The sequence below is a fragment of the Palaemon carinicauda genome, chromosome 1, assembly GCF_036898095.1.
Source record: "Palaemon carinicauda isolate YSFRI2023 chromosome 1, ASM3689809v2, whole genome shotgun sequence".
Lineage (NCBI taxonomy): Eukaryota > Metazoa > Arthropoda > Malacostraca > Decapoda > Palaemonidae > Palaemon > Palaemon carinicauda.
The window spans coordinates 65,761,998-65,788,605 of record NC_090725.1 but is presented as its reverse complement, the minus strand read 5'-3'; the positions used below and the strand labels follow the sequence as shown (position 1 = coordinate 65,788,605).

The window sequence follows — 26,608 nt, the reverse complement described above, 5'->3', positions numbered from 1 at the left end:
CACTCACACCTCTCGGCTGAGTAACTACTTTGATTTTTGGCTTGGTAGAGTGCGGACATACTATTGCTCTTTCCTGAATTTGACTTGCTTTGACTAATCTTTCTCTCTTTCTCTTTTTAGATTGCGCATATGACCGGAGTCCCGGTATGCGTACTTGTCCTGGTCCCCGAGGGCCGCGCATGCGGTACGTTTGTCGTCCGTTGAGACCGGGGCCATTGTTGTTCTAGGGACGACACCTGTGATTATTGTAGGGAGTGGCTGGCCTCCCCGTAGGAGAGGTTTGGGCACTGGAAGAAAAAGAAGGTTAAGCGAGATTCTTCGCGTTTGGGTTCTTCCTCGAAGTCGAAGAAATCACGGTCTTCTACTTCTACCCCCCATCCTCTTTCCGAAGCTGCTCCTCCGCCGGGCCCTTCTAGGGAACGGCCGAGTAGCAGCGCAGGCCTGGTTACTCCAGGTCAACCCTTCAGCTTAGGTGACGGGGTTGACTCCCTTAGAGACTCGGCTCCGTCCCTTCCCCCATGGAGCGCTGGCTCGTTTACCGACGTCATGTCTATTTGGCCATCGCTGGGCGTCGATGGTCCCCTTTCGAAGGAGGTTCTTCAATTGAGAGCGGAGAGAAGGGGTTCTTCTTTCTCCTTGGAGGTTGACCCTGTTAATGTGGGCACAGGCGCTGCAGCCCGTCGGTCAGACTTTGAGTCCATGTCTGATGCCAAGGATGTTACTGATCCATCAGGAGCAGTGGCAGAGCATACTCCGAGGCAGGTTTCCCCTTCTGGGGAACACTTCTCGTTCGCGAGAGAAGATCGCTACTGATGGTCGCGTTACGCTTATGCTTCTCCTCTTGGGGCAGAGGTAGAGCACTGCCTTAAGTGAAGTTCTCCTTCAAGGGAACAGACCTTCCCTTCTGGGGAGGTAGCTCTCAAGTTGGAGCAATCTCCCCTTCGGGCAGAGTATGCTTTAGGTTCCTCTTCGGAGATTCGTAGGGTGGAGGGATTTGTGACCCCTCTCCATCCCGGATGTTCTCCTCCTCGGGCTATGAGGAGACGTCTTTTCAAACCTGCGGGTTCTCACGTTGACCGTTTGGACTTGCGTGATCACGAGCCTTGGAGCTCTCGTCATATTGAACCTTCGGGGTCTCATGGCACTGTGAGATCTTGGGGCCTCCATCGCGTTAAACTTTCTGGTGGTGGCGACTTGGAATCTTCAGGTTCCAGTTGCGTTGAACCCTTGGGCTCTCGCAACGATGGTTACGCTGAGCCCCTGGTCTCTCATGCCTTTTGTTGCGTTGAGCCCTCCGGCTTTTGTGATAGCGAAACTTCGGTTTCCCGTTGTGTTGAACCTTTGGGGTCTCACAACCTCGGTTACGCTGAGCCTCTGGGCTCTCGTGACTCTTGTCACGTTGAGTCCTCGGATTCTCATGGCAGGGAAACTAAGGATTCCCATTGTGTTGACCACTCGGGGCCTCACAGCCCCAGTTATGTTGAGCCTGTGGGCTCTCATTCTGGATGCTACACTGAACCTTCAAGTTCTCGTTTGGGACGCTATGTTGAACCTTCGGGTTCTCGTAGCTGGGAGACTTCGGCTTCCTGTCGCCATGTGGAAAGATCCATAGGATAAATCCAAATTATTTTTAGATTATTTCTTATCTTTTTTATTGTACAATGCATTATTTCAAATATTTTTTGAACTTTTAATTTGTTTATCTCTAATCCATCACCAAAAATTCTTCTTTTTATTGCAGAGTGACGGTGCCTGCACCCAGCGGGGATCATATGCTAGACATTTCTCATAAGATGAAGATTGTCCAAAAAAAAAAATGATTCACTTGGAAAATTTATCTGAATTGAAGAATTTTTTGGAACCTATTAAAGATAGGGGTCGAGAGGGATTAGAACTCCTTTATGCTTTTGATGCCCTTTTAATTTCAATCCAGTTGTCATGTAAGGTATCAGAGCTTAAATTAGAAAGAAAGACTGGGTATCCTGCCAACGTCAGGGCACGGTAGAGGAATTCGAAGTGTCGCGTGGTGTAATCATGGTGGGTACAAAGACAATAGCTAGTTATGCTGAGAAATTGGGACACTAGCCAGGTTACTTGGTGTTGGCCGTATAGTGTCAATTTTCTTGCCTGAAGTTCTCAAAAAAAAAAAAAAAAAACAAAGACAGAAGTGTTTGTTGACCTGACACTGCAAAGACAATAAGTGGACCTTTCAGTGAAAAGTAGAGTAGAGGCGTAATGCAGATAACTATTGTTACGTATCTTTTATTGATAAAAAATTATATTATTGCAAATATTTTCCTCAAGGAAATTTTTTTGTTAATGGCAATTGGAAGATGAATGGGAACAAAGCCTCTATCAATGGAATCATTGATTTTTTTTAAGAAAGGACCTTTGAACCCAAACACTGAGTTATAGTCTTTGATTACTAGTGTCAACATGTGTAGAAGTAGATGAAGGACACAGAATCTCTCGCATTGTGGATTATGTCCACGTAGGTGGTGGATATTTAATGTAGCGGTGGTATTGCTTGGTGAGATCTTTGGACCACCCAGCAACAGCAACTTACTCACTGTTGTGTTCATTAAGGTAAAGGTAATATAATATGTAGATTTCTGTAGCATGGCTTCTAGAAAGTTACTGTACTGTATATGATATTTAGCCGTCCCTCTTGAGTGTAGCACTGAGGATGATAAGCCTTTTCCTAATATATTACATAGTTTTTTGTCTTTCTGAAGTAAAGGTGAGAATGTAGAGACAGGTCAGATGTGTATCCTTGTTTTACAATCCTTTTGATCCTAACTGAAGCAACCTGTCAAATTACATTTGAATTTAGCCCTAATATATGCAAGAAAGAGATTTTTCCTTTGTCAAAATCCCTTTTATTTATACTTATACAGTACATACGTAGATTAAATATTGAGAGAATTGATTCCTAAGAAGTTCCGTATGGAGATATTTATGTCTCTCCGGGTTTTGTAGAACTGTATTTTCTTATCATAAGAGCTATTTTTTTATCAATTACCTTTAAATGATAATATATCTTGCCTAGAAAGCATACTGCTCCTCTTATATAGGATTCCATGCATGCATACCTCTAGAATAATATTAAGCAACTACAGTTCTAGCTGGGTCCCCTTGCCCAGTATAAAATCAAGGGATGGTGCCCAGTGCCCAGTTTATCAATTATCTTTAAATGAAAATATATCTTACCTAGAAAGCATACTGCTCCTCTTATATAGGACTCCATGCATGCCATGCATGCTTACATCTAGAATAATATTAAGCAACTACAGTTCTAGCTAGGTCCCCTTGCCCAGTATAAAATCCAGGGGTGGTGCCCAGTTCATCCTTGATTGTTTACCTTTTTGCTCAGATTTCTGGGTATTCCACCGTTTTATCTTTTTGTGTAGTGAACATTGGGGTGTGGTCGACTTTCGGACACCAGGCAGTCTGCGTGCAGAATTTCAATGTAGACCCAGGGCTACAGTGGCACCGGTTGACGGTTTGACAGAATCTCGTTAATTTTTCATTAACCGTTACCAGCTGTCGATAGAATCTTAACCCCTACTAAAGGACTTGGGTTTGTATAGCTAAGGAAAATGCAAATCACTTAAAGTTTGTAATATTAAATTTTTTTTTTCAGTATATCATAGGGAGAAGTCCAATCTGCGACCTTAACTTTTCGAGCCCTCACATTTCACGGCAGCATTGTGAAATTACTCGTCTTAAGCCTCATGGGACTCTTATTATTAAGAATCTGAGAGTAAGTTTTTTACTACAAAAGTTTTTGTTAATATTTTTTATTGTTACTTCTCAAATTCCTAGAAGTTATATGACATAATCAAATGAGATGTTATTTATTCCTACACAAATACAAACTATTGTCTTTCAATAAAAGTATAATTTTGGCTAAGCGGAAATGGTTGTTAAAATTTTAACAAGGTGATTGAAGTTACTGGCTGATGAAGGGGCGTCTGCCGGACAGTTGGTAATGCTCCCATTTGTTCTGGTGCAAATACAAACCCTCCGCTATTTATAGACGTATTATTTTTGGCGAAGCTGAAAGACAAGCCATGATAATTTTTAGCAAGGGATAACTACCCCAACCGCTAGTTAGCGGGTGGGGATAGGTTAGCCAACTACTCCGTTCACTCACACACCTGGGCTGAGCACCCACTTTACTTTCTGGCTCGATAGAGGACAGTCATACTGCCGCCCTGCCCTCTCCTGCAAAGACTTGCCATTTGATTGTTTTAACCGTTAATTCTGTTTTTATTTGTTTTTATATATATGAGGAATTCCCTTCCAACTGAGAGTTGAGTTGAGTAGTCTTTTACAGCAGATTTATATATTGTAATTCATCATAACTTTTATTTTTTCTCAGATAGCGATGCCGGTCTTTGTTCGGCTAAAGCAGCCGCGTAAAAAGCAAATCCGTTCGTTCCTGTGGAATCGGTCGCTCCTGTCGCCGTCCTGCGCTACCTGTGACAGCTCTTGAGCTGCTCGCTGATTACGAGGTAGCACTTGATGCTGACCTTCAACTTGAACAAGGCTTGTTGAAGGGAAGCAGAGAGCGCTGCCAGGAAATTTGCCTCTAGGGGTTGAAGAACTTTCCCTTTCGAGGGAGAGTTAACCTCCCCAGGTGTTGGGCTGCTCTCCCTTCCGAGGGAGAATTTCCCTTCGTCAGCCGTTTAGCAACTTACCTCTTTTGGGGAGAATTGCTGACAGCTTGAAAAGGATAAGCAACTGCTATCTCATCGCTGAAGACTGTGCCTCTCCCCCCTGGGCTGGGGGAAAGCAAAGTTCCAGGCAATGTCCTCCTTCAGGACTTCTTCAATGATATCTTCAACTTGTTTAACCTCTAGAAGTAGCAATGTCTAAAGAATATAAGATGAGGCAGAGGAAACGGAAGAATTTAATGTTCGCCTCCTACGCAGTCCTGCAGGCCAACGACGACACTCCCACACGGAAAGAGGCCACAGGGGATTATTCAAAGCAGCAGTGACAACAATATCAGGTGATACTGTATGCCTTTAGCACCTTATCATTGGTCAGAAAGACATGGCAGGGCGGTGCCCTTACCATTAAACACTCAGCTGCAGCAAAAGCCCCTTCATCCAACAGGGGACTAATGATGTTTAAGGAATGCCAAATTCTTTAGATTTAAATTGTCGTCATCTAAGCTAAATTCCTTGGGTTCACGTTTTAGTCATTGTCTTAAGGCCACACTAGCGAGGAAATGACAGCAACAGAAATAAGGATGATGTGGATAACAGTAGGTTTGCACAGAAAACTGTCAAACATTTACAGTTTATTCAGTAAAACAACTGCATATCCTTGTCTTCTTCCTTTAATATACAGTAGCCCTATAACAGGACATTTTGCCAGGACAATTACTGTACTCATTTCTAAAAGAAAAAGCACAAAGTTATTAGCAACATAAGACAGCAAGAAATATGGCAAATTTGTATTTTTCCTAACATACAAACATTCCACTATTTATATTGGGTATATTGATTCTGGCCAGAAATATCGACCCCATATAAGAGTAGGAAAAGATGCAGACCATGAAGAAGATTATTATTATTATTATTATTATTATTATTATTATTATTATTATTATTATTAGCTAATTTGCAACCCTATTTCAAAAAGCAAGATACTTTAAGCCCAAGGACTCCAACAGGGAAAAATAGCCCAGTGAGGAAAGGAAATAAAAAAATAAATGATACAACAGAAGTAATAAACAATTAAAGTAAAATGTTTTAAGAATGGTAATAACAAGAGGAAGAGAAATAAGGTAGAATAGTGTGCCCGAGTGTACCCTCTAATAATAAATCAATCATAGAGCCAGGGGTTGTGAACTCAAAGGCAGGATGCAATCAACTGAGTTTTTTTGGTGACCCCGGAGTGACTTGCTCCTCCCGCCTCCCCCCCCCTCCACCTCTCACCGTTACTATGACGCTGTCAACGCATACCTTCTGCAGCAGTACTCGCCGTCGCCAGCCGCCCGTATAGCAACGCCTTTTCAGCTCTCTCAACAACCGTTGGGGGACCAAAGGGCTTCGCTCACCCTCGGGAAAATGACCAGTATCACTCGCCTGCAACCTGCCGCATACAGCTCTCCTCGTGAGGTGAACCTACTTCGTGCCCTTATGGACAGCCACTTCATGACCTTATCCTACCACCGTCACATTGGTGACCCCGGAGTGACCCGAACACCCAGCCTTCTGATCTGGAGTCAGAGCGGGTCACTCCGGGGTCACCAATGTGACGGTGGTAGGAGAAGGTCATGAAGTGGCTGTCCATAAGGGCACGAAGTAGGTTCACCTCACGATGAGAGCTGTCTGCGGCAGGTTGCAGGCGAGTGATACTGGTCATTTTCCCGAGGGTGAGCGAAGCCCTTTGGTCCCCCAACGGTTGTTGAGAGACTGAAAAGGCGTTGCTATACGGGCGGCTGGCGACGGCGAGTACTGCTGCAGAAGGTATGCGTTGACAGCGTCATAGTAACGGTGAGAGGTGGAGGAGGGGGGGAGGCAGGAGGAGCGAGTCACTCCGGGGTCACCAAAAAAACTCAGTTGATTGCATCCTACCTTTGAGTTCACAACCCCTCTCTCGGCACCGTCACAGGTTTGTGATTGGATGGAAGCTTGAATGATCATTCTCCCTCTTTCATTTGAACCCTCATTCTGGAGGAAGACAGTAAGATTGAGTACTTACATCCTTATTTATTGTTAATACACATTTAATAAGGTACCCTTCACTCCTTACTTTCTCTCTCTCTATCGGCTAGTGCCGCCGTGTACTAACCTACCCGGCAGATGCCGGCCGGGTCGATGCGCCGGTACTACCGCCGGCTGGACTGTGCCGCCAGGTGCTAGCCTAGCCGGCATCTACAGTATATGATTATACAGTAGCCAGTATATTTGTAGTATAGATCATACTGCAGATAGAAAACTATAGTATAAAGTATACAGTAGTTATTTTACAACATACCCTGTGTATCCTTGCACAGTCTATTGTTGAGACCAATTATATATGGAAAGAAAAGGTTTCTTTCAACATACTGATAGATGATAAGTTACAATTTACCCACATTATTAAAACCTTTGGAAAGTCAGTTTTAAGTTACACTTATCTATCCTTACAGGTTAGAATTCTTCCACCGGGTTTCCTGAATAGAAAAACTCTAGGTTTTAATTATGGGGGAGGTCACAGCAATTGGCTGGACAGGAAACACAAGTAATGTATGTGTCTTTCCTAATTCCTTTCTAGCTTGTCTATCCTAAGCTATATGCAATAAAATATGCAAAAATATTAATAATAATATTTTATATAGTTTGTCAGGTGAGATGAACTACCGCATACTCATTTATTTTTCCTCTCTTTACAGGAGGACCATCTCAAGTGCCTTAGAGTCTTTTGCAACGTGAGGAGTAAGGACTTCTGTGGCCATGAAGATTGCAGGGCTCATTCTCTCTGCTCTATCTCCAAGGGACCTCTGAAGTACTGGGACCCCAGGACTGCAATGTTTGCAAGGCCTTGGTTACTGAGGCTTTTGATGACCCCAAGACAGCGGAGTCAAGGGATGCAGCACGAAGTAAGCTGCGCAGATGGGTTCGTGGATTTCAAAAGAATGCCACGGGGCCTTACCTTCCGAATGAACGGATGCAAGCCTGTCTGTTCCCTAAGGTGGGTGTGGAAGCTGTTATACCCCAGCCTCAACCTGAGATCCCTTGCGTCCAGATTTCCGTAGATACGGACGTCTCTGACGCAATGAAGGACATCCACCTAGATGAGAGGATGTCGGAGGTGTCTGAGGACACTGAGAAAGACCTTCTAGCGGAAGGTCTAGAAGAGGAGTCTACCCTGGCTTCCGAAATTGAAGAGGATGACGTCGAATCGGAGTCCGTTTCGTCGGTTCCGGCCCCAGAACCATTACCCTCTACGTCTTCTGCTCCTCCATCAGATGACATGAATAAAGCATGGGCTAGGCTCATGGCTATGATGGAGAGTCTTCGTAAGCAGAACGAAGAAAGGGACGCTGAACTGAAGGGAAGGATGGACCATGTCGCCGCGTCCCGTGGATCTCAGAGAGGACTTAACATAAAAGATCTTCCACCTTGCTCAGATGTGAACCCTTGGAGGCATGCAGAATACATGCCTATTACCAATGGTAAGATATTCATATCAGAAAAGCTGGGGGCTGTCCTTATAGAGGAAGTTGACTTCTGGCCCAGCTTTAATTCTTACCCAGACTGCTTCATCCGCTTGAAGGCGGAACCTACGTCCAAGGAGGAGACAGAACCATAGGAGGTCATAGTTCTTGACCATGAAAAAGCTCAGGCTCTGTTGTCATGTAGCCTGAAAGGCAAGGGCTTCACTAACTTGAAAGTGTCAGCCCTTAGCAAGAAACACCCCTCCTTTCTTGCTCCAGCCAACCTAGCCTTTCCCTTTACTGCAAAAGGTTTAAGGCAGTTATGAAGGCAATAGAGGCAGGCAAACCCTGCCCTACACTCAAGGAGTGTAGACCCTTATCCCTAGCCCTGCCTACGGAGGATAAGGACTGCAAGGTAATCCACCTTACCTTCTCAGTTGGGAAGTTGGAGGCAGATATTGCTGGACGTCAGTTCAGTGAAAACCTCCCCAAGCTGTCTGACTTTCTCTTGCGTAGGGAGCAAGAGACAAAGGAGAGACTTGTCGCATCCCTGTCCCTCCAGATTTGCTTGGAGGCAACAGCAAGCAACAGCAGAACCCCAGGCATGAATATGGTCATGGCCAAATCTCATTTGGCTACGCTGGTCTAAGACCTATATGGCTTTGTTAGAGTCAGACGCGCATGTAGGGAGTTCGTGTTTGCTTCGGCTACAGTAAAACACGAACCCAGGAAGCTGATAGCCTCCAATATCTGGGGAAAAGACCTCTAACTGAGCGAAGTGGTCAAAGAAGTAGTAGACAAGGCCGCCACGGAGAATAGAAATCTTCTCCAGAGGTGGGGCATGTCGGCGAAGAGGAAGTCTTCCCCGGATGAGGGTCCCCAACCTAAGAGGAAGACGAAAAGACCCAGGTTGCCCTCTCGCCCTGTCAGACAACAGCAGCAACAACTTCCCGCAGTTCCCATAACTGCGGTGCCCCAGATGGAGGCACAACCCCAGCCATTTTACCAGATGGTGCCTCGTTCCCATGACCGCGGTGCCCCAGATGGTGGCACAACCCCAGCCATCTTACCAGATGGTGCCTCAGCAGCTGGTTGCCCAGTCACCAGCATTTAATCCTGCGTATGAGAGGCAGACCACTACCTTTTGTCCTAAAGGTAGAGGGTCGAAAAGGGCCTCCTCTAGATACCCTCCAAGTGGAAGATGGGGTAAGGGAGGACGCGGTCAAGGAGGCAAGTCCTCCGGACAGTCAAAGCAATGAGATGCTTCCGGTAGGAAGAAGACTCCAAAGATTTCAGGATCGCTGGACCTTCGATCCTTGGGCCCACAGCCTAATCAAGAACGGACTAGGATGGGGCTGAAGGACAGCTCCACCATCATTTCCGCAATTCTTCCAACACTCCAGCCCCGTCCTGGAAGAATACACCCGAGAACTCTTGAGCAAACGGGTGATAAGGAGGGTAAAGTCCATCAAATTCCAAAGAAGGCTTTTTTGTGTTCCCAAGAAAGACTCAGACAAACTCAGAGTCATTCTGGACTTGTCGCCACTCAAGTTCATAGAAAACAAGTTCAGGATGTTAACCCTTCAACACATAAGGACCCTGCTGCCAAAAGGGCCGTACACAGTCTCGATAGACCTAGCAGATGCCTATTGGCATATTCCAATCAACCGCCCTCTCTCCTCCTACCTAGGATTCAGGCTACAGAAGAAGAAATACGTCTTCAGAGCCATGCCCTTTGGACTAAATATAGCCAGATGCAGTCGTTCAACAACTACGCCTAGAAGGTGTCCAGGTAGTAGCCTGCCTGGACGACTGGCTGGTGTGGGCAGCATCCGAGATGGAGTGCATGCAAGCATCCAAGAAAGTGATCCAATTCCTGGAACATCTGGGATTCAAGATCAACGTCAAGAAGTCTCGATTATCTCCAGCTCAAGGGTTTCAATGGCTAGGAATACATTGGAATTTAAAGTCACACCGTCTCTCCATTCCCCCAGGGAAGAGGGGAGAGATAGCGGGATCTGTCAAGAGACTACTGAAATCCAATAGGATATCAAGACGCCAACAGGAGAGAGTACTGGGTTCTCTGCAGTTTGCATCAGTGACAGACCTAGTGCTAGGAGCACAGCTAAAAGATGCATCAGGAGTCTGGAGAAGATACGTATCAAACGCTCGAAGAGATCTAAGAAGACCGATACCGACTCGACTACGATCACTTTTCAAGCCATGGTCGAAGGCCAAGAACCTGAAGAGGTCCGTGCCCTTGCAACCACCTCTACCTTCAGTCATCATCCATACGGATGCATCAAAGGAAGGATGGGGAGGTCACTCCCAACAACGGATAGTCCAAGGGACTTGATCTTCTCTATTCAAGACCTTCCACATCAACATTTTGGAAGCCATGGTAGTCTTTCTTACGCTGAAGAAACTGTCCCCTCGCAATTCAGTCCACATAAGTCTGATCCTGGACAGTGAGGTGATTGTGAGATGTTTGAATCGTCAAGGCTCGAGATCACCCCAAATCAACCAAGTGATGTTGGCCATCTTCCGCCTAGCGGAAAAGAAGAGATGGCATTTATCAGCAGTTCACCTTCAAGGGTTCCGCAATGTAACGGCGGTCGCTTTATCCAGGCTCACGCCGATAGAGTCAGAATAGTCCCTAGACGCAGGATCATTCTTCATCTTATGTCAAGTCCAAAAACTGCAGATTGACTTCTTCGCGACGAGCGACAACAAGAAACTACCTCGTTATGTGGCCCCATACGAGGACCCTCTAGCGGAAGCGATGGATGCCATGTCTCTCGACTGAAACAGATGGGACTGGATTTACCTGTTCCCTCCAACCAATCTCTTAATGAAGGTCCTCAACAATTTGAGATCCTTTCAGGGAACGGCAGGTCTAGTGGCTCCCAAGTGGCCAAAGAGCAATTGGTTCCCTCTAGTACTGGAACTGAAACTGAGGCTGATCCCTCTGCCGGACCCAGTACTGACTCAACAAGTACAGAAGTCGACTGTCTTCACTTCATCACAGAAAACCCAAAACCTACATCTCATGATTTTCTCTCCTTAGCAGTAAACAAAAGGTTTGGGTTCTCGAAAGACTATATAGACTTCTTGGAAGAATATAAGTCTAAGTCTACTAGAAGACAATATGAGTCATCTTGGAGGAAGTGGGTTGCTTTCGTCAAGGCAAAAGGACCAAAAGAAATCTCAATAGACTTCTGTTTATCCTTCTTTATCCACCTTCATAAACAAGGTTTGGCAGCCAATACGATAACCACGTGTACTAGCCTTGACTAGACCTCTGCTATACCCCTTCCAAGTAGACTTGTCAAACGAAATCTTTAATAAGATTCTTAAGGCTTGTGCTAAACTCAGGCCTGCAGCCCCTCCGAAGCCCATTTCATGGTCCTTGGATAAGGTCCTACACTTTGCTTCAACAGTGAACAATGAGGATTGCTCTCTGAAAGACTTAACTCAAAAAGTTATATTCTTGTTTGCTCTAGCCTCGGGGACCAGATTTAGTGAAATAGTGGCCCTATCCAGAGATGAGGGCCATATTCAGTTCACAGAAGTTGGAGAACTGAATCTTTTTCCTGAACCAACATTTCTCGCCAAGAATGAGCTACCCACCAAAAGGTGGGGTCCCTGGAGAATCTGCCCTCAGAAGGAAGATGTCTCGCTGTGCCCAGTGGAGTGTCTAAAGGTCTATCTTCGTAGAACTTCAGACTTCAGGGGAGGACAGTTCTTTAAAGGAGAAACCTCAGGGTCAAACCTATCCCTTAAACAACTAAGGGCGAAGATCACCTATTTTATTCGCAGAGTGGATCCTGACAGTACACCCACAGGTCATGATCCAAGAAAAATTGCTTCATCATTGAATTTCTTTCAATACGTGGACTTTGAGCGTCTTCGCTCATACACTGGATGGAAGTCATCCAGAGTGTTTTTCAAACATTACACGAAGTAAGTGCAAGAACGTTTTGTGGTGGCGGCAGGTAGTGTACTAAAACCTGTCGTCTAGTGCTGCGATGAACAGTGAATTGATTGGGATTGTCAATGTAAGGGTGAAGGTATTGACCTTTCATAGTGCAATACTTTAAAATAAGTGTCACCAAGGTGACGCTAAGGACTGTTCTAGTTATTTAAGGTGAAGAAAGAGAGAGATAACACTTGTGCCGTGTGTTCTTACACAGTGTGAAGAGGCAATCAGTATCACAGAAATGCATACACTATTAGAAAATTTGATAAATTTTCAGTTTACAGTGGCTCTAACATATTTTCCCTTTCAGGTGAAACAAACATTTCCTGGACTTTGATTGTTGAACATGTTTCTTATTGCATTTATTAACATTATGTTATGTATGTTTATTTTGCTGGTTATTTATTACCAATAAATACTTGATGTGTATTTGCGTCTTATTTCGCCCTAAAATTGATTTTCAACAAAAATATGTCTGAGTATTATTTTCCTTTAATAAACTGAGTATTATTTTCCTTTAATAAACTGCATATGTTTATACGAACAAGATATGTAGCTAATACCTTTGTTCTTGTGCGAGTACAAACATTATTTGGTAACGCATACAGCGAGACCTTTATGTTTTTGATGCTATGTTTGTTCATATGTTATATGCAAACCTTGAGACTCCTTTCCTATGACTAGTATGATTCTTCCCTGCAGGGGGCAGGAAGCACTAACATGGTATATGATTAGCAGTAATGACGTATAACGGTAACATCATATGTTTCTATGGTCTGGATGACCAAGGAGTAACTGTCCCAAGGTTAAGGCACTTTTGGAAAATCCACAGATACAATACTTTCTAAATAATTCTCTAGTAACCTTCCATCAGGACGACATGGCCTGAGCCCAAAAAACGGATTTTGAGCGAAGCGAAAAATCTATTTTTGGGTGAGATAACCATGTCATCCTGATGAACCCACCCTCCTTTTCTATAGAAAAGGCCTTGGCAGGACTATATCTGTAGCACCATGCTCAAGGCTACAAGGAATAAGCGTGACGGTTACGTACAGCGCCATCTAGATACTCATAGTAACAAGGGAGGAAGGGTAACCTTGATATCGGCTCCCCTTCAAATTTTGCCACTTTCCCCTTCAAAGCGAAATTGCTATTCGGGGTGAAGATTGCTATGTGTCGTATCAAGATATACGTCCCCTGATTTATGCGATATCCTTATGAGAAATTTTAAGGATATTCGCGCCAGGAGTTAGAATTCTGGAGACCTAAAGGTAAATTCTCTGGGAATATCACTGTAGTCAAATATCCCTTAGGAAGCTACTTATAGGAACCTTCCATCTAGACGACATGGCTATCTCACCCAAAAATAGATTTACACACCAATTTCCTTAGCAGTTGTGATAAAAGCATAAATACTGTATACTGTATATGATTAATATCTATGAATGATTCAATTTATGGTTGTTCAAGACACATTCTATTTGAAGTTAGTTACGTAAAACTTGGTGAAATATTGGTTTTCATAGTTTCCGTACAGTATACACAGTTGCTCATAATTATGTAATATGCTATAATTATGTAATTATTTAATATGGAAGAATTATGTAATTTTGTAATATTCTAGTACTTTTAATGTGTTTTTTTTCCATTGTCAGCCAAGCAATGTTACATATGTTGAAAACTTTGAACTGCGCCAACCGACAGACTGTCTTGAATTAAGGTGTGGAGCTGTTATTGGCTTAGGAGTACCACTAAATGAATCAAGGACAAATAAAAACTATGTGTTCCTACGTGTATGTCAAAATCAAGTGGTAAGTCCTTTTTTTCTATTTGTGTATGAATTTGCAACCAATAATGACCCTAGATCTAACATGGCTTCTGTTAAAATAGGATTGATATATCTTGTAAATGATTGTATAGAAGCATGATCATGTCTATTGATTTACCTGATATTCATTAGCATATATTGTTCTTAGAGCAAAGCTTCTCTATCAAGTTTTGATATCACAATTATTTTTTCCCTGTTATGATCTATTATTACTACTAGCCCTTTTAGTACCTCTAGATGATTGGTAAGTGGAACCACCATCATCATCTTACTATATCTCACTTTTAGTTCTTGTTTAATTGGAGCCAGATCATGTTTCTTGAATGGTTGAGTTTTCTGATTGTATGATTTTTTCAAATGATTGCATTATTTAGATTAGTGTTGTTTGAGCTCAGTGGGGCTGGTATATCCTCTGATAATTTCCAAAATTAATTTGTGCTTTGTTTACATGGAGAATTTTCATCTAATTTTTCACCCTGAACATCATTCTACTGTAGGTGTGTGAATCATGAGGCAAATGTTGTGGCAGAAAATGGACGGAGCATTGTCTTTTTTATCTTGAAAATTAAAACCAATAAGGGATTTTGTTACGTAATGACTTTGTATTACTTGTATGGTAGAGAGCATATAATTTTATTTTAGATAATCTTATTATTAGTTTTTCAGTAATGAAGATGGAAGCCATAGTGTATTACCCTGCTTTTTATTTCCAATTGTTCCTACACCATGACAAACGTGAATCCTTTACTCAGCAGTTGAACTTTTTTCCAACCACCCGTTGAGATACTACCGCTAAAGATTTATGGGGTCCTTTGACTGGCCAGACAGTTTTACATTGGATCCTTCTCTCTGGTTATTGCACTCTCATGCACAGTTGCGTTCTCAAATCCAATGCGCCAGCTCTTGCCAAAGAGCCAGCGCTCTCAGATCCAATGCTCGCCAATGCGCTAGCTTTTGCCAAAGAGCCAGCGCTCACCTGCGCACCACTGCTTGCCTGCTTGCCACTGCTCTTCTGCGCATTCACTGAAAACTTTGCTCCAGCAGAAACTGAGCACCAGCATCCTCCTGTGCACCATGGCTCCAGTACTCTCCTGTGTACTTGTGCAATACGCAAAAAGAATGAACACTTTTTGACAGGTTACCATTGCCTCATTCCTCTCCCTGCAAACGCATAACAGCATGGCTGCCGGGAAAAGAGGGAAGAGGCTTCGCAGAAGGGTTCAAGATCCCAAAGATTCCATCTTCCAAGGGGAATTAAATGCATCTACCATCGGTCGAGACTCCTTGGTCCCTTTCTCTTCAGGAGTTTTTCTCGATAGTACCACCGTCAGCAAACACGATCTGAACGTTGGAAACGGCCTATCATTAGCTCGCAAATCTCTAATTACCAATGAGAAATCATCAAGCGACTTCGCAGAAGGGTTCAAGATCCCGAAGATTCCATCTTCCAAGGGGAATTAAATGCATCTACCATCGGTCGAGACTCCTTGGTCCCTTTCTCTTCAGGAGTTTTTCTCGATAGTACCACCGTCAGCAAACACGATCTGAACGTTGGAAACGGCCTATCATTAGCTCGCAAATCTCTAATTACCAATGAGAAATCATCAAGCGACTGATCACAAGATCACTGTTTGCTGATCGCTAGCTCGCCGATCACCAGATTGCCAATTGCTAGCTCATGTCTCTCTGATCATTGACCTCTAGTCTTTCCCATTGCTAACGATCTCTGATTGCTAGCGTGCCACTTGCCGATTTCTAGTTAATAACCAGTCATCAGCTTGCAGATCACTAGATCGCCAATGGGTAGCTCGTCTTTCTTCGATCATCGACCTCAGCTCGCTGATCTCTGACCAGCCAATTGTCAGCTTGCTGATCTCTGACCAGTCAATCGTCAGCTTGCTGATCTTTAGCTCACCGATCACCGGTCCGCGATCGATCGCTGATCATCTATGGCTCACCATCACCAACTGACTATCATTAAACCATTCTGCTGTCTCTCAGGGTTCTCCAAGCAGATTACCAACTCATTAATTGCCAACCTTCCTTGACTGACTGACCAGATAGCCTTCATCTGCCTGTCAGTTACCATCTTCAGTTCACAGATCGCCGATTCACCAATCATCGGCAATTCGCCGTTCACCAGCAGTTCGTGACTCGGACTTACTAGTCAACCTCTGCCCATGATTCCCTAGATCAGAAGGCATACAACACACTTCTCGCTACTCACCGTTGGCCATCACACCAATCCACTAAAGTGATCGGCAAACGATCGACAACCCTCATCAGCGGCTTGTCGACTGGTGACTACTTGCGAGCACTCTCCAACTGCACAGTAACCACGATACCCAGCCGTTAACCATTGATTAACATTATCCAGACTGATGCTGCTCTAAGGAATAGCATCAATCCCATCTGGGCGCATGGTAGGGTTAAGCGTTGCCTTACTTCTATCAGTTGAAGGAGTTCTCTCCCTGGGAAGAATCCATACGCAGGGTATCGCGTCCCATCCTTTACGCGACTAGTGAAGACCCTAGTGTCAACAATCTCCCATGCGAAAGGATCCGCAAGGAGCTATCCCTTTGGGTCGATGTCCACACCATGTTGGCGTTCGGACAAGGGGTAAGACCACAGGTCTTCATTTGTACGCTGGACCTAAAGGACGTATAGTTCCAGGCCCAAACCATCCATCATCTAGGAAGGATTGAAGAGTCAGGCTAGACAAAAAAGAAACACCAGTTCAGGGCACTGTGCTTCGATCTTTCCACAGCACCCATCCTGGTGTCACAGGATCGGCTTCTGTCTCTTCCGTTTCTGGACGACTGACTGACCTTAGCAGACTCGTTGGCAACTTTGCATTGGCACCGGAACTTCTGAAGTCTTTCTACCAAGATCGGGTGATCAAGGTAAATCTGTGGAAGTCTTCCATACTTCCCTCTCAGAAGACTGGTGTATCTGGGAATGATTTTAGACACCAATCTCCACAAAGCCTTCTCATCAAAGACAGGCATAGAAAAGTCACAAGACCCTTTCTCAAAACGAGAACTCTCAGCCGAGAGTGACTATTTTTTCTTTTCCTTGGACACCTATCATCTCTGGCCTGTCTAGCCTCCAACTGCCGCCTCAATATTTATTCTCTCCAGGGACGGCTTGAGTCCGATTGGAATCAGGCCTTCGATTCCCCAGACATTCCAACTCCCATGGGACCAGAAGTTTGGACGAACCTCAAGGGAGGGGTGTCAATCGAGAATCTACGGAGTGGTATAACCTTCTCATCCTTCCCCACCCCTCGGACTTGATGCTGTGCTTAAACACATCAAAAGAAGGGAGGAGGGACCATAGTGCTGGATCACACAACCTCAGGCCTCTGGACAGAGTCCAAAAGTACCTTCACTTAAATCTCTAAGGAGATGAAGGCCAACTTTCTGGTCCTTCAACAGCCTCATCAGTTCCTAACGGGCCACTCAGTGATGTGATGAGCGACAACACGACACACCACTTACAGGCTCACATCAACAAGCAAGAAGGAACTTGTTCACAGCCTCTTCCCATCTAACAGTGTAAATACTAAGATAGGCCAAAGTCCGTTCGGTACTACTATCAGCCTGCTTCATTCCAGACTAAAGGAATATGCTCGCTGACAATCTGTGCACAACATCACAGATAAGGTGTACCGAATGGTCTTTGGATCACCTTGTAGCGGACAAAGTCCCGACTTTACCGGGTTCTCCAACTAGGGATCTGTTCGCAACGCCCCTGAACCTCAGGCTTCCGCTGCTCCCCAGTCCTAGACCCCAAGGCTCTCTGGCAAGAAGCATGCCAACAACGGTGGGTACAACAACGACGTTTCTGTCTTGTCCCTGTTTTGTCTGGAGAAGGGTACTCAAGAATGCTAGAAGATTGGTCAGCCTCTCAAGGGTTCTCATAGCTCCGCTATGGCATTACGCAGAACGGTTTCCAAACCTTTTGCAGCTCCTGATAGAGCCTTCCAGAGAACCCTCTCCACGTCACAGACAACCACACTTCGACATCTACCACAAGCTCACAAGCTATAGCTTTGCTATGATTGTACGCCTGGAGACTACCCAGTACCTCTTCTCTCACAGAGGCTTTTTGCAATAAGCTGCGAAGAGGTTGTCTAGATATCTGAGGAATTCCTCAGCATTAGTCTACCAGGCAAAGTATAACATCATCTGTGGTTGGTGTCATAGGAAAGCGTATCTTTCCACTCGATACCTATATTCCAGCAATAGCGGAATCCTCGAGTATATGCAAGAGGAAAAGACCACCATTTTCAGTTCCAATACATACATACATACATATACCAAGGCACTTCCCCCAATTTTGGGGGGTAGCCGACATCAAAAAATGAAACAAAAACAAAAAAGGGGACCTCTACTCTCTACGTTCCTCCCAGCCTGACAAGGGACTCAACCGAGTTCAGCTGGTACTGCTAGGGTGCCACAGCCCACCCTCCCCCGTTATCCACGACAGATGAAGCTTCATAATGCTGAATCCCCTACTGCTGCTACCTCCGCGGTCATCTAAGGCATCGGAGGAAGCAGCAGGGCCTACCGGAACTGCGTCACAGTCGCTCGCCATCCATTCCTATTTCTAGCACGCTCTCTTGCCTCTCTCACATCTATCCTCCTATCACCCAGAGCTTCCTTCACTCCATCCATCCACCCAAACCTTGGCCTTCCTCTTGTACTTCTCCCATCAACTCTTGCTTTCATCACCTTCTTTAGCAGACAGCCATTTTCCATGCTCTCAACATGGCCAAACCACCTCAACACATTCATATCCACTCTAGCTACTAACTCATTTCTTACACCCGTTCTCACTCTCACCACTTCGTTCCTAACCCTATCTACTCGAGATACACCAGCCATACTCCTTAGACACTTCATCTCAAACACATTCAATTTCTGTCTCCATCACTTTCATTCCCCACAACTCCGATCCATACATCACAGTTGGTACAATCACTTTCTCATAAAGGAACTCTCTTTACATTCATGCCCAACCCTCTATTTTTTACTACTCCCTTAACTGCCCCCAACACTTTGCAACCTTCATTCACTCCCTGACGTACATCTGCTTCCACTCCACCATTTGCTGCAACAACAGACCCCAAGTACTTAAACTGATCCACCTCCTCAAGTAACTCTCCATTCAACATGACATTCAACCTTGCACCACTTTCCCTTCTCGTACATCTCATAACCTTACTCTTACCCACATCAACTCTCAACTTCCTTCTCTCACACACACTTCCAAATTCTGTCACTAATCGGCCAAGCTTCTCTTCTGTATCTGCAACCAGTACAGTATCATCCGCAAACAAGAACTGATTTACCTCACATTCATGGTCATTCTTGTCTACCAGTTTTAATCCGCGTCCAAGCACTCGAGCATTCACCTCCCTCACCACTCCATCAACATACAAGTTAAACAACCACGGCGACATCACACATCCCTGTCTCAGCCCCACTCTCACCGGAAACCAATCACTCACTTCATTTCCTATCCTAACACATGCTTTACTACCTTTGTAGAAACTTTTTACTGCTTGCAACAACCTTCCACCAACTCCATATAACCTCATCACATTCCACATTGCTTCCCTATCAACTCTATCCTACGCTTTCTCCAGATCCATAAACACAACATACACCTCCTTACCTTTTGCTAAATATTTCTCGCATATCTGCCTTACTGTAAAAATCTGATTCATACAACCCCTACCACAACCCCTACCTCTTCTAAAACCACCCTGTACTTCTAAGATTGCATTCTCTGTTTTATCCTTAATCCTATTAATCATTACTCTACCATACACTTTTCCAACTACACTCAACAAACTAATACCTCTTGAATTACAACACTCATGCACATCTCCCTTACCCTTATATAGTGGTACAATACATGCATAAACCCAATTTACTGGTACCATTGACAACACAAAACACATATTAAACAATCTCACCAACCATTCAAGTACAGTCATACCCCCTTCCTTCAACATCTCAGCTCTCACACCATCCATACCAGACGCTTTTCCTACTCTCGTTTCATCAAGTGCTCTCCTCACTTCATCTATTGTAATCTCTCTCTCATTCTCATCTCCCATCACTGGCACCTCAACACCTGCAACAGCAATTATATCTGCCTCCCTATTATCCTTAACATTCAGTAAACTTTCAAAATATTCTGCCCATCTTTTCCTTGCCTCCTCTCCTTTTAACAACCTTCCATTTCCATCTTTCACTGTCTCTTCAATTCTTGAGCCAGCCTTCCTTACTCCCTTCACTTCTTTCCAACACTTCTTCTTATTCTCTTCATATGACTGACCCAATCCCTAAACCCCAACTCAGGTCAGCTGCCCTCTTTGCCTCACGTACCTTGCGCTTTACTTCCACATTTTTCTTTATATTTTTCATACTTCTCTATACTATTACTCTGCAGCCATTCTTCAAAAGCCCTCTTTTTCTCTTCCACTTTTACCTTCACTCCTTCTTTCCACCATTCACTGCCTTCCTCATGCTGCCTCCAACAACCTTCTTGCCACACACATCACTTGCAATCCCAACAAAATTTTCTTTTACTAACTTCCACTCCTCCTCTAAATTACCAGTTTCTCTTACTTTCATTTCGTCATATGTCATTTTCAACCTTTCTTGATATTTACTTTTTACCCCCGGTTTTATTAGCTCTTCAACCCTCACTAGCTCCCTTTTACATCCACCTACTCTATTCCCCCACTCTTTTGCTACAACTAATTTTCCTTCCACCAAAAAATGATCAGACATACCGTTAGCCATAACCCTAAACACGTGCACGTCTTTCAATCTTCCAAACATTCTTTTAGTTATCAACACATAATCCATTAATGCCCTTTCTACTACTCTTCCATTTGCCACTCTTACCCATGTATACTTGTTTTTATATTTCTTTTTGAAAAAGCTATTACTTATCACCATTTCTTGCTCAACACACATATCTACCAGTCTCTCACCACTCTCATTTTCACCTGGTACGCCATATTTCCCAATGACACCTTCTACCTCTCCAGTGTCCACTCTGGCATTTAAGTCATCCATAACTACATAATTCCTTCTACCCAGTCCTTCTACACACCTAGTTAATTCATTCCAAAACTCATTTCGTTCTTCTTCACTTTTCTCACTACCTGGCCCATACGCACTGACAAACGCCCAACATTCCCTACCCAACCTAACCCTTACCCGCATTAACCTAGATGATATCTCCTTCCATTCCACTACTTTACCTGTCATCCATTCACTCAGCAATAAAGCCACACCCTCTCTCGCTCTTCCCTTTTCAATCCCAGACACTCTACCAGACATTTGACCAAACATCACTTCACCCTTTCCTTTTATCTTTGTCTCACACAAGGCCAATATATCCATCCTTCTATTCCTAAACATACTTCCAATTTCACATCTTTTACTCTCTATCGTATTACATCCACGCACATTCAAACACCCCAAAACTAGAGTGCGGGGAGCAGTCACTCTCCCCCCAGCTCCATCTCTTTGTCGATGTCTCACAGGATGTAGATACAGAAGAGGGGGTTCCCAGCCCCCTCGTCCCGTCCCTTTTAGTCGCCTCTTATGACACGCAGGGATAACGTTGGCGCTATTCTAATTTTTTTTATGCCCCCGCGGCCACAGGGGGTTATGCCCCCGCGGCCACAGGGGGCAATAGGTAAAGACAATGACTCAACCTTGAGCCTCACCTTCAAACTGAAAGGAAAGGACATCCCCTTATCGCTAGATCTTTCCTAACTCGTGCGGACTTACAACTTGCCTTTTCCCAGTCAGAATTGAGACCTCCCTCTTGGAACATGGTTCAAGTTCTCCAGTCTCTAAGGAGACCTCCTTACGTTCCACTTCACTAGGCAACAAATTTTCACCTGGTTTAGAAGACAGTGTTCCTACACACTTTGACAGCAGCCAAACGAGTCAATGAACTTCATGGTCTCTCTTTCGTCATCGCCCATTGAGAAGGGTGAAAGGCAACGTTCAGTTTCGTCCCCGAGTATGTTGCCAGACACAGTCTCCAGAGGTGACGGATCCTACACAAGTCTCCACTCTGTAACGGATGATCTAAATCATCTGTTACTGTACCCGGGGTAAGGTTTGAAGCTTTACTTCAAAAGAATGGCAACAGCCTACCCGGGTCCCTTCTCTTGTCATCAGCACTGGGAGAGACAAAAGGAGGATCACCAAAGCATCATCTCTGCTGGATTCACAGAGTCATCAATTACGCCCTGAATCCAGATCCTCATCCAACATGTCGACTCACGATGTCAGGGGCATAGCTATGCCCCTGGCCCTTCTAAGCAGATTACTCTATGACGCAGGTTTTACAAGCAAGGGTGTGAATGCTCCAGGTGACTTTCACAACCTATCTCCTGCAAGACGTGACCCACAGGAACTCGGTCCTGTGGTGGCTGCACAACAGCTGGTTGTATACCTCAAGCTCCTTATTGGACAAGTAGCAGGAAGTTGAGGGCACTGTTACCCGGATTTAGTGTGCGTGAGTGAAAAGATTTGACTGGCTCTTATTGTTTTCTTCATCTTCCCCTCTCTTAGGGAAAACAGCATCCTGGGTTCTCTGCATAAGCTGACCTCAAACCACTGCAGGTAAACCATGCTCCCTTGTGTACCTAGTATTAAGCTAATACTGTTGCATCCCCATACCCTGGCGAGGTGGTATTGAGAAAGTCTTGGTTACAACAGTTTTTCCTACAAAAAGACCCGGAATAACTTTACCTAGACAGTCACACTTCTAAATATCTCAACACACAGCTTGCGTAGGCCGCGGATCTTGCGTAGCAAGGTTTTAGCGAGGGGGAGGGTCTCCTTATTTTGAGTACTAACATACTGAGATAAGGAGCCCCCGGGTACAGCCAAATGCCAGATTGGCAGGGGCATCCACCCTTCCTAATGGGTGAGTCACCTCTAAATAAATAGCGTAGGTTTGTATTACAGTTACGGAACAAGTGACAAATTCGTAGATAATTTGTTTTTTTTGTAATGATACAAACCTTAGCTATTTATACAAACATGCCCGCCAGCCCTATCCCCCTTAAAGTCCTACCTACAAACAAAGTGAGCTAAATCACTGGTGTGTGAGTGGGAACGGTAGCAAGCTACCTCCCCCTACCCCCCGCTAACTAGGGGTGTGGGTAGTTAATCCTCGCTAAATTTTAACGGCTCGTCATTTCAGCTTCGCAGAAAGTAATACCCCTAAATAAATAGCTAAGGTTTGTATCGTTAGGAAAAATACAAATTATCTACGAATTTGTCATATTAAAGCACAATTAACTATTTAAATAATAGTAATTTTCTAAAATGCAATAATGCTTCCAAAAGAGAGAGAGCCTTACCTTATGCCTTATTGCCTTACTTTTTGTTTGGGTTCCCCCAGGTCCCTCAGTGTGAGGCACCACGTATATCCACCAGAGAGTTGCTAATGCATCTTCCGGTGTATTTTGCATCTTCCAGTCTTGGATGGTCTGGGATGCATCTTAGGTATTTATCGAGCTTATTCTTAAACACATCTACGCTCACTCCTGATATGTTTCTTAGATGAGCTGGCAGCACATTAAATAGTCGCTGCATTATCGATGCTGGTGCGTAGTGGATTAATGTCCTGTGCGCCTTTCTTAGTTTACCTGGTATATTTTTTGGCACTATTAATCTACCTCGGCTTGCTCTTTCTGATATTTTTAGCTCCATGATGTTTTCAGTAATTCCTTCTATTTGCTTCCATGCTTGTATTATCATGTAGTGTTCTCTTCTCCTTTCTAGACTGTATAGTTTTAAAAATTTCAGTCTTTCCCAGTAGTCAAGGTCCTTAACTTCTTCTATTCTAGCAATATAGGACCTGTGTACACTCTCTATTTGCGCAATATCCTTTTGGTAGTGTGGGTACCATATCACATTGCAGTACTCGAGTGTACCACATACATAAGTTTTGTAAAGCATAATCATGTGTTCAGCTTTCCTTGTTTTAAAGTGTCTGAATAACATTCCCATTTTTGCTTTACATTTAGCCAACAGAGTGTTGCTATTTGGTCGTTGCATAACATATTCCTATTTAACATTACACCAAGGTCTTTAATTGCTTCCTTGTTTGTGATTGTCTCATTATTGGGTCCCTTGTATGCATATACCATTCCTTCTCTGTTTCCATAATTTATTGATTCGAATTTATCGGAGTTAAATACCATCCTATTTATCTCCGCCCATTCATATATTTTGTTTAGATCTCTTTGTAGTGAGTTCCTATCTTCATCACAAGTAATTTCTCTACTTATTCTTGTGTCATCGGCGAAACTTCTCACCACGGAGTTTTCAACATCACAGTCTATGTCTGAGATCATAATAACAAACAGCAGTGCAGCTAATACCGTACCTTGTGGCACACCAGATATTACCTGGGTTTCATCTGATTTCTCGTCATTTGCAACCACTATCTGTTTTCTGTTTTGCAGGAATTCTTTTACCCATTTTCCTATCTTTCCCACAATATTATGCTTTCTCATTTTTTTCTCCAATATGTTATGGTCTACCTTGTCAAAGGCTTTTGCAAAATCTAGATAGATCACATCTGTGTCTTTTTCATTTATCATATTTTTGTATATGTTTTCATAGTGTGCTATCAGTTGGGTCTGTGTACTTTTTCCAGGCACGAAACCGTGTTGACCCATATTAAACAAATTATTTTTAACCAAATGGCTCATTATTTTCTTTTTTATTACCCTCTCATACACTTTCATAATATGTGATGTTAGACTAACAGGTCTATAATTGCTTGCCTCTAGTCTTGATCCACTTTTGAAGATAGGGGTTATATAAGCTAATTTATGTTTAACATATATCTCGCTCAAATCTACACTTTGTCTTAGCAGTATTGCAAGCGGCTTCGCGATAGTGTTTGCAGTTTTTTTTAACAAAATCGCTGGAACTCCATGTGGTCCGGCTGCCGATCCATTTTTAATTTCGCTTATAGCCGTGACAATATCTGCTTCATTAATATCTATATCCATTAGATATTCAACATTTTCTTCTCTCATTTCTGTTTCATTATTCTCATTCGCAATTCTTGGTGTGAACTCACTCTTATATTTTTCTGCTAATATGTTGCATATTTCCTTTTTTTCATTCGTTAGCCATCCTTCAATTCTTAGAGGGCCTATTTCTAATCTCCCTTTATTCATCTTTTTTGCATAGGAGTAAAGTACTTTGGGGTTTCTTTTTATATTTTGAAGTGTCCTTTCTTCTAAGTCCCTTTTTTCATTTTCTTTCGACTGAATAATCTTTTGTTCTGCATTTTCTATCTTACATTTTATTTCCCTCATTTTCCACACATTTTTTTCTTTTGCAAGATTTTTCTTCCACTTTCTAATTTTCTGAAATAAGATCCTTCTGTCTCTGTATGCACGTCTTTTGTTTATTGTTTTTTTTCGGTACATATTTTTCAACAATATTCTCCAGTATTTTGTACAGTATGTCCATATTTACCTGTATATTATCACTTACAAATACATTTTTCCATTCTTTATTCAGTTCTTCATTTATTTCTGACCATTTTATATTCTTACTGTAAAAATTATATTTTCCATATCCTTCCCAAAGTTTTGTGCTTTTATTAATTCTGCGATCACTTGCTTTGGAATGGACTATCAATTCTATGACATTGTGGTCTGAAATTCCCGTGTTATACACTATTATTTCTTTAACATAATTCACCTCATTCACAAATACTAGATCTAGGACATTTTCCTTTCTTGTTGGAATGTGGTTTATTTGTTGCATATTATGTTCTAATAGCATATCTTGAAGCTTTTCAAATTTCCTCTTATCTTCTGCGCTACTATTACTCTCTTTTTTATATGTATACATACAACCACTTTCTTCTATCCGTTCTTTCCAATCCACGAAAGGAAAGTTAAAATCTCCGGATAGGAGTATATTCCAGTCTTTATGGTTTCTACATATATCATCTATTTTTTCTATTATTATGTCAAACTCCTTAGTGTTTGGGGGTCTGTAAACTACAATATTCACTAGTTTTTCAAGTTCAAATTCTACCGCAATCAATTCACATTCTGTGTTGCTGTATTTTTCACAGACTTTTCCTTGATTTATGTCTCTTCCATATATTGCGGTTCCCCCTTGATTCCTATTTTTTCTGTCTGATCTATAAGTTTGGAAACCCTTTATCAGGTCATCACTGCCAGTCTCTTGGGAATACCATATTTCACTTATATTTAATATATCTATTTTTTCAATTTGGGTTAGTTCTTCTAAGAACTATATTTTCCTTTTAGAGTTACTCGTGACTAAACCCTGTGCATTCATCACTATTATGGTTTGTGTTTCATCCCCATTATTTAATATTGGTAATAATATGGATTCTCCCATGCTTCCTTCCTGTTCTGATATGATGTTCTTTTCTTCATTTCCCAGAATTCTGCCATTAAAAAATCCAACTTTTCTATTATATTTGCTCTTTCGCCTTCATATTTATTTTTGTGTGTATACCTGCAATTGTCCCCATATCTGCACCAACCCCTGGCATTATAGATGCATTCTTTGTAGTTGGGCTT

General features: G+C 43.1%; 1 protein-coding gene across 1 annotated transcript in view; it reads left to right on the top strand.

The window, feature by feature from the left end:
- Window positions 1-26,608, top strand: part of LOC137648611 (uncharacterized) — a 234,531-nt gene that overhangs the window by 136,334 nt on the left and 71,589 nt on the right. The window contains exons 2-3 of the mRNA XM_068381543.1: window positions 3,644-3,763; window positions 13,793-13,948. Of these exons, the coding sequence (XP_068237644.1) occupies window positions 3,644-3,763; window positions 13,793-13,948 (276 nt within the window). The remainder of the gene's footprint in view (window positions 1-3,643; window positions 3,764-13,792; window positions 13,949-26,608) is intronic.